The sequence below is a fragment of the Colobus angolensis genome, unplaced genomic scaffold (assembly GCF_000951035.1).
Source record: "Colobus angolensis palliatus isolate OR3802 unplaced genomic scaffold, Cang.pa_1.0 Scaffold83, whole genome shotgun sequence".
Lineage (NCBI taxonomy): Eukaryota > Metazoa > Chordata > Mammalia > Primates > Cercopithecidae > Colobus > Colobus angolensis.
This window is the reverse complement of record NW_012122154.1, coordinates 4,121,147-4,131,046: the sequence shown is the minus strand read 5'-3', so window position 1 is coordinate 4,131,046 and position 9,900 is coordinate 4,121,147. Positions and strand designations below refer to the sequence as shown.

General features: G+C 44.9%; 1 protein-coding gene across 1 annotated transcript in view; it reads right to left on the bottom strand.

Moving 5' to 3' along the window:
- The window catches only part of MED1 (mediator complex subunit 1), a 56,076-nt gene that overhangs the window by 23,676 nt on the left and 22,500 nt on the right, over positions 1-9,900 (bottom strand). The window contains exons 6-9 of the mRNA XM_011929956.1: positions 6,918-7,009; positions 4,901-4,975; positions 4,078-4,151; positions 961-1,050 (exon numbers count right to left, since the gene is read on the bottom strand). Coding sequence (XP_011785346.1) covers positions 961-1,050; positions 4,078-4,151; positions 4,901-4,975; positions 6,918-7,009 — 331 coding nt within the window. The remainder of the gene's footprint in view (positions 1-960; positions 1,051-4,077; positions 4,152-4,900; positions 4,976-6,917; positions 7,010-9,900) is intronic.

Here is a 9,900-nt window from a genome sequence, read left to right as displayed (position 1 = left end):
AGGATGGTCTCGATCTCCTGACCTCGTGATCCGCCCGTCTCGGCCTCCCAAAGTGCTGGGATTACAGGCTTGAGCCACCGCGCCCGGCCTATTTCTCTTTATCTTTTCTTGTATTAAGGGCAAACAGAAAATAACGTCCATTACTATAGTTCTTTAATTTAGAAAACTAACTTCACGTTTTTTTTTTGATCAGTAACTCACTACGTTGCCCAGACTGGAGTACCATGACTGTTTACAGGCACGATCATGGTATGCTACAGTCTCAAACTCCTGGGCTCAAGCAATCCTCCTGCCCAAACCTCCCAAGTAGCTAGAACTATAGGCATAAACCACCATGCCCATCCTTCTTCACTTTTAAAACAATAAGTAAGCTGATTATCTCAGGTCAGATGGTTGATATCTCTTCTTATGACTCGCTCATTTACTTATTTGTTCAAATACTTTCTTTTTTTGAGATGGAGTCTCGCTCTGTCACCCAGACTGGAATACAGTGGCACGACCTCGGCTCACTGCAACCTCTGCCTCCCGGGTTCAAGTGATTCTCCTGCCTTAGCCTCCTGAGTAGCTGGGATTATAGGCACGCGCCACCATGCCCAAGTAATTTTTGTATTTTTAGTAGAGACAGGGTTTCACCATGTTGGTCAGGTTGGTCTCGAACTCCTGACCTCATGATCTGCCCACCTCAGCCTCCCAAAGTGCTAGGATTACAGGCGTGAGCCACTGTGCCCAGCCCAAAAGTACTTATTAAGCTCCTACTATGTATGTGTGTATATATGCATTGTGTATATACATATGTGTGTATGTACTTGTGAACCGATGTATACATATGTGTGTGAGGTGTTGTGTGTATAAGGTGCAAATAGTAAGGTCAGCAAACTCATTAGAGAATAGCAAACCGGAAATTAAAGGCAACCTGGGCACCAAACAAAACCTTTAATTCCTTTAAAATTAAAGTCTTACCATTATTCTCATGCAAAATTATGGGAGATGCAGTCTTGTCATCCAGCAGGTCAGAAGGAGAGACATAGTACTTGAGGTTCATTAAATGACCTATGAAAAATAAAACTCATAACTGTATCTTTATCAGGTAAATTACAAATACAGAAAAACATAAACATTTATTATATAAACCTATATTGAAGAAAGTAGCTTAACAAATATGAAGAGTCAATCACCAAAACAGCTTATGAAATATGGCAGGCATGTTGGCTCACACCTGTAATCCTGGCACTTTGGGAGGGTATGGCAAGAGGATCACTGAGTCCAGGAGTTTGAGACCAGCATAGGCAACACAGTGAGACTCCATCTCTAAAAGTAATAATAATAGGCTGGGCGCAATGGCTAATGCCTGTAATCCTAGCACTTTGGGAGGTGAGGCAGGTGAATCACCTGAGGTAAGAAGTTCAAGACCAGCATGGCCAACATGGTGAAACCCTGTCTCTACTAAAAATACAAAACATTGGCCAGACGCGGTGGCTCACGCCTGTAATCCCACAACTTTGAGAGACTAAGGCAGGTTGATCACAACATCAGGACATCAAGACCATCCTGACTAACATGGTGAAACCCCGTCTTGACTAAAAATACAAAAAATTAGCTGGGCATGGTAGCATGCGCCTGTAGTCCCAGCTACACGAGAGGCTGAGGCAGGAGAATCACTTGAACCCAGGAGGCGGAGGTTACAGTGAGCTGAGATCGCGCCATCACACTCCAGCCTTGGCAACAGAGCGACACTCCATCTCAAAAATAATAATAATAATAATAATAATAATTAGCCTGGCCTGCTGGTGAGTGCCTGTGGTCCTAGCTACTCAGGAAGATAAGGTGGGAGGTCAAGGATACAATGAGCCATGATCGTGCCACTGCACTCTAGTCTGGAAGGCAAAGCAAGACCCTGTCTCAAAAAATAAAAATAAAAAACAAAGGAATATGACAGGCGCCCGGGCGGGGTGGCACACGCCTGTAATGCCAGCACTTTGGGAGGCCGAGGTGGGCAGATCACGAGATCAGGAGATCAAGACCAGCCTGGCCAGCATGGTGAAACCTCATATCTATTAAAAACACAAAAAACTAGCCAGGCATGGTGGCACACGCCTGTAGTACCAGCTACTTGGGAGGCTGCGACAGAAGAATTGCTTGAACCCGGGAGGTGGAGGTTGGAGTGAGCTAAGATCATGCCACTGCACTCTAGCCTGGGCGACAGAGCAAGACTCCATCTCAAAGAAACAAAGACATATGACAAGATTACGTATGGATTCTGGGACTAACAATTTATTTCACACAATTGATTTAAAAAAAAAAAAAAAGGCCAGGTGAACTGGCTCACGCTTATAATCCCAACACTTTGGGAGGCTGAGGCCGAGGCCGGAGGATCACTTGAAGCTAGGAGTTCAAGTCTAGAGTGAGTTATGACTGCACCACTGCACTCTAGCCTAGGCAACATAGTGAGACCCCCATCTCTAAAAAAATTGTTAAAGTGGCATGGTGGCACTTGACTGAAGTCTCAGCTACTCGGGGCTAATGCGGGAAGATCACTTAAGCCCAAGAGTTAAGGGCTGAAGTGAGCTATGTTCCTGCCATTGTACTAAGGGACAGAGAAAGGCTCTGTCTCAAAAACAAAACAAACAAACAAAAATGGGAAGGATAGGTATTGACAGCTTAGAAATCATCACCAAAAGGTCAGGCACAGTGGCTCATGCCTATAATCCCATCACTTTGGGAGGCCAAGGCAGGCAGCTCACCTAGGCTCCAGAGTTCAAGACCAGCCTGGCCAACACGGTGAAACCCCGTCTCTGCTACAAATACAAAAATTAGCCAGGCATAGTGGCATGTGCCTATAATCCCAGCTACATGGGAGGCTGAGGCAGGAGAATTGCTGGAACCCGGGATGCAGAGGTTGCAATGAGACAAGATTGCGCCACTGCACTCCAGCCTGGGAGACAGAGTGAGACTTTGCCTCAAAAAAAAAAAAAAAAAAGAAAGAAAGAAATCCTCACGAGATACACAAATATCTTTATTTTCTCCCTCTGCTTATATGTTTATAAACCCAAGATGAGGCCAGGCGCAGTGGCTTATGCCTATAATCCCTACCCTTTGCAATGCAGTGGCAGGAAGATCACTTGATCCCAGTTCAAGACCAGCCTAGGCAACTTAGTAACACCATGTTTCCATAAAACAATAAAAATTAGCCAGGCATGGTATCCTGCACCTGTAGTCCCAGCTACTCAGGAAACTGAGTTGGGAGGATTGTTTGGGCCCAGGAGGTTGAGGCTGGAGTGAGTCATGATTGCACGACTGCATTCCAGCCTGAGCAACAGAGCAAGACCCTGTCTCAGAAATAAATAAATAGGACTAGTGCAGTGGCTAATACCTGTTTGTAATCCCAGCACTTTGGGCAGCTGAGGAGGGAGGCTCATTTGAGGTCAGGAATTTGAGACCAGCCTGGCCAACATGGTGAAACCTCATCTCTACTAAAAATACAAAAATTAGTTGAGTGTGGTGGCACATGCCTGTAATCCCAGCTACTCGGGAGGCTGAGGCAAAAGAATCACTTGAACCTGGGAGGCAGAGGTTGCAGTGAGCCAAAATTCTGCCACTGCACTCCAGCCTGGGCGACAGAGCGAGACTCCACCTCAAAAAAAAAAAAAAAGAAAAAGAAACAGATACATAAGAATAAAAATTAATAAATAAATGGGCTAGATGCAGTGGCTCATGCCTGTAATCCCAGCACTTTGGGAGACCAAGGTAGGTGGATCAGTTGAGGTGAGGAGTTCAGGATCAGCCTGGCCAAAACAGTGAAACCCTGTCTCTACCAACAATAGAATAAATTAGCTGGCTATTGCGGTGCACACCTGTAATCCCAGCTACTCAGGAGGCTGAGGCATGAGATTCACTTGAGCCCAGGAGGTGGAGGGAGCAGTAAGCTGAGATCATGGCACTGCACTCCAGCCTGGGCGACAAAGTGAGACTCTGTCTCAAAAAAATCAAACAAACAAACAAACTAAAGGTGAAATGAAAAGTAATGACCCTCAACTTAAATTAGACATGTTTCTAAACAAGCAAAATAGGATCACATACCCCCACTCCTTGGTGTGAGATAGCCAACACTTCCATGAAGAATCTTATCCAAGGGACCAGCATTAGTTGCTTTCCTGTAAGACAAGTGATCTATGTTTGCTTATATTTAATGCCTGATGGTCTTGGTACACACTGTGATATGGAGTTCACCTCTCCAAAGTCTTTTTTTTTTTTTTTTTGGAGGGAGTTTCGCTCTTTTTGCCCAGGTTGGAGTGCAGTGGCACAATCTGAGCTCACTGCAACCTCCGCTTCCCAGGTTCAAGTGATTCTCCTGCCTCAGCCTCCCGAGCAGCTGGGATTACAGGCGCCCGCCACCACGCCCAGCTAATTTTTTGTATTTTTAGTAGAGACGGGGTTTCACCATGTTGGATAGGCTGATCTCGAACTCGTGACCTCAGGTGATCCACCCGCCTCGGCCTCCCAAAGTGCTGGGATTACAGGCATGAGCCACCACGCCCAGCCAAAGTCTTACAATACTATCATAATGGTTCTGTCTTATAATTGAGCATATAGCAAGTGTATTCAACCTCCAAAGTAAAGGGATTATTTCCAAGTACACACCAGTATGTAGTATGGTGAACAAAAATTACACTTAGACTATTATTTCTCAGATGGGACTCCAGGTCTGACGAGTCTTGAGATAAAACCCATGGTAACCAACAACTTAATGATACTGATACTCAGAAGTTCAAATACAATCATCATTTCGGAAGAGAAAAGACATATATCATACAAGCTTAATAGAGATGTATAAAATAGGACCCTAATCTCCTCGAAGAAAAACTCAAGGGATCATGTAGAATTAAGGTTTTACAAGTCTTACCAGTACATAATTGCCATTTTAGAAAGATCTTGTTCTAAGGATTGGAGAGCCAAGTACATTTTAGTCTTCAGTTTGCTGGAGAGTAGATGAGAACAACATGAGTTAACAGTTGAAAATTATGACCGGGCGAAGTGGCTCACGCCTGAAATCCCAGCACTTTGGGAGGCTGAGGCGGGCAGATCACCCAAGGTCAGGAGTTTGAGACCAGCCTAGCCAACATGGCGAAACTCCGTCTCTACTAAAAATACAAAAAGTAGCCAGGTGTGGCTAATAGGGCGTGGCTCACGCCTATAATCCTAGCAATGTGGGAAGCCGAGATGGGCAGATTGCTTGAGCTCAGGAGTTTGAGACCAGCCTGGGCAACAAACCCCGTCTCTAATAAAATACAAAAAAAAAAAAAAATTAGCCACGCATGGCAGCATGCATCTGCAGTCCCAGCTACTTGGGAGGCTGAGGCAGGAGAATTGCTTAAACCCGGGAGGTGGAGGTTGCAGTGAGCCAAGATCGTGCCATTGCACTCCAGCTTGATGGCAGAGCAAGACTCCATCTCAAAAAAAAAACCTCAAAAAACAAACAAAAAAACAAAAAAAAACTGCCCAGGCGCGGTGGCTCATGCCTGTAATCCCAGCACTTTGGGAGGCCAAGGCAGGTAGATCACATGAGGTCAGGAGTTTGAGACCAGCCTGACCAACATGGTGAAACCCCTTCTCTACTAAACATACAAAAATTAGTAGGCGGCTGCGCACAGTGACTCACGCCTGTAATCCCAGCACTCTGGGAGGCCACAGCGGGTGGATCAAGGTGTCAGGAGTGCGAGACCAGCCTGGCCAAGATGGTGAAACAACTCGCCTCTACTAAAAATGCAAAACTTAGCCAGGTGCGGTGGCAGACGCCTTTAATCCCAGCTACTCAGGAGGCTGAGACAGGAGAATCGCTTGAACCCAGGAGGCTGTGGTTGCAGTGAGCCGAGATAGCACCACTGCACTGCAGCCTGGGTGACAAAGCAAGATTCCGTCTCAAAAAAAAAAAAAATTAGCCGGGCATAGTGGTGCATACCTGTAATCCCAGCTACTTGGAAGGCGGAGGCAGGAGAACTGCTTGAACCCGGGAGGCAGAGGCTGCAGTGAGCTGAGGTCGTGCCACTGCACTCCAGCCTGGGTGACAGAGCGACACTCCATATTAAAAAAAAATAAAAAATTAAAACATTAATTCTTGACCTGACCTCAGGTGATCCACCCACCTCGGCCTCCCAAAGTGCCGGGATTAAAGGCGTAAGCCACTGTGCCCAGCCTAAAACATTAATTTTTAAAATAAAATTATTTTTGTCACTACATAATTTTTTTTTGAGATAGCATCTCACTGTCGACCGGGCTGGAGCACAGTGGCACAATCACTGCTCACTGCACCCTCAAACTACTAATTTGAAGTGATCATTCCACCTTAGCCTCCCAAGTAGCTGGGACTACAGGCACTCACCACCACCCATCTAAGCTGTTGTTGTCTTTCTGCTAGAGACAGGGTCTCACTATGTTGCCAAAGCTGGTATTGATCTCCTGAGCTCAAGAAATCTTGCTGTCTTGGCCTCCCAATGTGCTGGGATTAGAGGCATGGGCCACTTTGACTGGCTTCACTACTATTAAAGTCTATTTTTAGCACTTCAAAGCTTATTTTCGTCTCTGTTTTTAAAAGCCAAATAGGTTAACAGAATCCCAGGTAGGTTAAAAGTAGAATTAAAGCCAGTTCCACAACAACTAATTCCTTTCAGCCTGGAAACTGGAATGTTGGACATCTCAAAGATTATATTCTGTCTTCCAGCATTATGATCAATTAATGCAGGCACTACCTATTTAAGATATCTTTGAAAGGCCTAACGTTGGAAGCTGAGCTACAGATTACAATGTACGTAGAAACTAGGAGTGACAAATAGTAGAAGAGTTGGCAAATTTCTAGGCATAAAGTGGCTTATAGATTTATACTGATTTTTCCAAACAAAAGCAAAAATATTAAAAATACTTACTTGTCCCCTGGAAGATTATACAGATTAACAAGGCCCTTAAGGTGCTTAGAAAATTCATCAAAATTTTTTTCCCTATAAGGAGTTCGGGGAAGAGGGGAAAGAGAGGAAAATACAACATAAAATTACTACTCCATCTTACAACAAAGTGCCAAAAATCACAGCTATATAAAACTGATTTTAACAATCAGCTTTAACTGTTTTCCTCAAAAGTTTTCTAGCATCAATGAAAAGTAGCAAAAGAAAAGAAAATATTTTCCTTTGTCTCTCTGCTCCATTTTTGCTGGAGAAGGTGCCAATAAGCAGTGTGAAAATTAAAAGGAAGGTGGTCAAAACCTCTCTACTAAGTAGTTTTATTAGCTCCCAAGTAATGAAACCTGATTTAAATCAATCATTAACAACTTTCCTTTCTTTTCCCTTTTTATTAATGTTTTTGTAGAGATGGCGTTTCCCTGTGTTGCCCAGGCCAGACTCTAATTCCAGGACTTAAGCAATGCTCTCACTTCAATCTCTCATGTCCCTGGGACTACAGGTGTGCACCACCACACCCAGCTCCTTTCCTCCAAATATGTAATTGAATTTGGATGTCAACAGAAATAAAACTTTTGATTGCAGAGATAATGAGAAGAAAATAAATTACAAAGGGCCGGGCACAGTGGCTCATGCCTGTAATCCCGGCACTTTGGGAGGCCAAGGCAGGTGGATTACGAGGTCAGAACATCGAGACCATCCTGGCTAACATGGTGAAACCCCATCTCTACTAAAAATACAAAAAAAAATTAGCCGGGTGTGATGGCGGGCACCTGTAGTCCCAGCTACTCAGGAGGCTGAGACAGGAGAATGGCGTGAACCCAGAAGGCGGAGCTTGCAGTGAGCCAAGATCACGCCACTGCACTCTAGCCTGGGCGACAGAGCAAGACTGTCTCAAAAAAAAAAAAAAAAAGAACAAAAATAAATTAGGAAGACATAACACTTATGGGTATACAGCAACATGAGAGCAAAGATGAGAGGGAAAATAGATACTAGGACAGAGGTGGAGACCCAGAGAAAAGGTAGTGGGTACTCTGGAGGCAAACTACCCATTAGAAAATATTGCTGTGACCAGATCTACCCCAGAAAACATAAACTACTACCGTGACCTCTGGCTTTCTAGAACCAAATATTCATGCTTCGATTCTCAGCCAAATGGGCTTTTGTGGATAGGTTTAGGAATCCAATACATCTCCAGAATTCTAACTCTTGATATCTTTTTTCAAATTTGAAAAAAAAAGCTCTCTGGGCCAGGCGCGGTGGCTCAAGCCTGTAATCCCAGCACTTTGGGAGGCCCAGACGGGTGGATCACGAGGTCAGGAGATCGAGACCATCCTGGCTAACACGGTAAAACCCCGTCTCTACTAAAAAATACAAAAAACTAGCTGGGCGATGTGGCGGGCGCCTGTAGTCCCAGCTACTCGGGAGGCTGAGGCAGGAGAATCGCTTGAACCTGGGAGGCAGAGGTTGCAGTGAGCTGAGATCGTGCCACTGCACTCCAGCCTGGGCGACAGAGCGAGACTCCATCTCAAAAAAGGAAGAAATTAGGCCGGGCGCGGTGGCTCAAGCCTGTAATCCCAGCACTTTGGGAGGCCCAGACGGGCGGATCACGAGGTCAGGAGATCGAGACCATCCTGGTCAACACGGTGAAACCCCGTCTCTACCAAAAATACAAAAATTATCTGGGCGTGGTGGCGCACGCCTGTAGTGCCAGCTACTCAGGAGGCTGAGGCAGGAGAATCGCTTGAACCTGGGAGGCAGAGGCTGCAGTGAGCTGAGATCGTGCCACTGCACTGGGCAACAGAGAGAGACACCATCTCAAAAAAAAAAAAAAAGGCCAGGCGCAGTGGCTCACGCCTGTAATCCCAGCACTTTGGGATGCAGAGGCAGGTGGATCACGAGGTCAGGAGATCGAGACCATCCTGGCTAACATGATGAAATCCCATCTCTACTAAAAATACAAAAAATTAGCCGGGCATGTGGCAGGCGCCTGAAGTCCCAGCTACTCAGGAGGCTGAAGCAGGAGAATGGCGTGAACTCGGGAGGCGGAGCTTGAAGTGAGCAGAGATCGCGCCACTGCACTCCAGCCTGGACGACAGAGCGAGACCCCGTCTCAAAAAAAGAAAAGAAAAGAAAAGAAAAAAAACACTTTTACACACACACACATACACAACTTATTTTCTCAATGTGAACACTCTAAGACATCCTCATGTGGTGCCTGAGAACTCTGCTATGCTCAAAACAAAGTGTATGTAATAACTTCCTTAAATTCCCCAAAAGTCTTAATTCTGAGTTTAAATTTAAGTACAGAAATTTCTACTCAATTAAAAGAAAAGTGAAAAAATCCACCATCTGCTAAAAGCTACTGTCTTCAAGCCTAGCACTTTTCCTGTAACACATATATACCTTCTAAATGAAACAATTTTTCCCAAAATTAAAGCAAAAAAGTTATTCTCATAGTATTATACTCAATTATCAAGCCTTCTCTGATTCAATGATTACCTTCTATTTATTTTGTTCCACACATAATTCTTTCTTTTTTTTTTTTTTTTTTTTTTTAGACAGTCTCGCTCCATCACCCAGGCTGGAGTGCAGTGATGCGATCCCAGCTCACTGCAATCTCCACCTCCCAGGCTCAAGCCATTTCATACCTCAGCCTCCCAAGTAGCTGGGATTACACATGTGAGCCACTACGCTCAGCTAACTTTTTTTTTTTCTTTTTTTAGACAGTTTTGCTCTTGTTGCCCAGGCTGGACTGTAATGGCATGATCTTGGCTCACCACAGCCTCCCAAGTAGCTGGGATTACACATGTGAGCCACTACGCTCAGCTAACTTTTTTTTTTTTCTTTTTTGAGACAGTTTTGCTCTTGTTGCCCAGGCTGGACTGTAATGGCATGATCTTGGCTCACCACAACCTCTGCCTCCCAGGTTCAAGCGATTCTCCTGCCTCAGCCT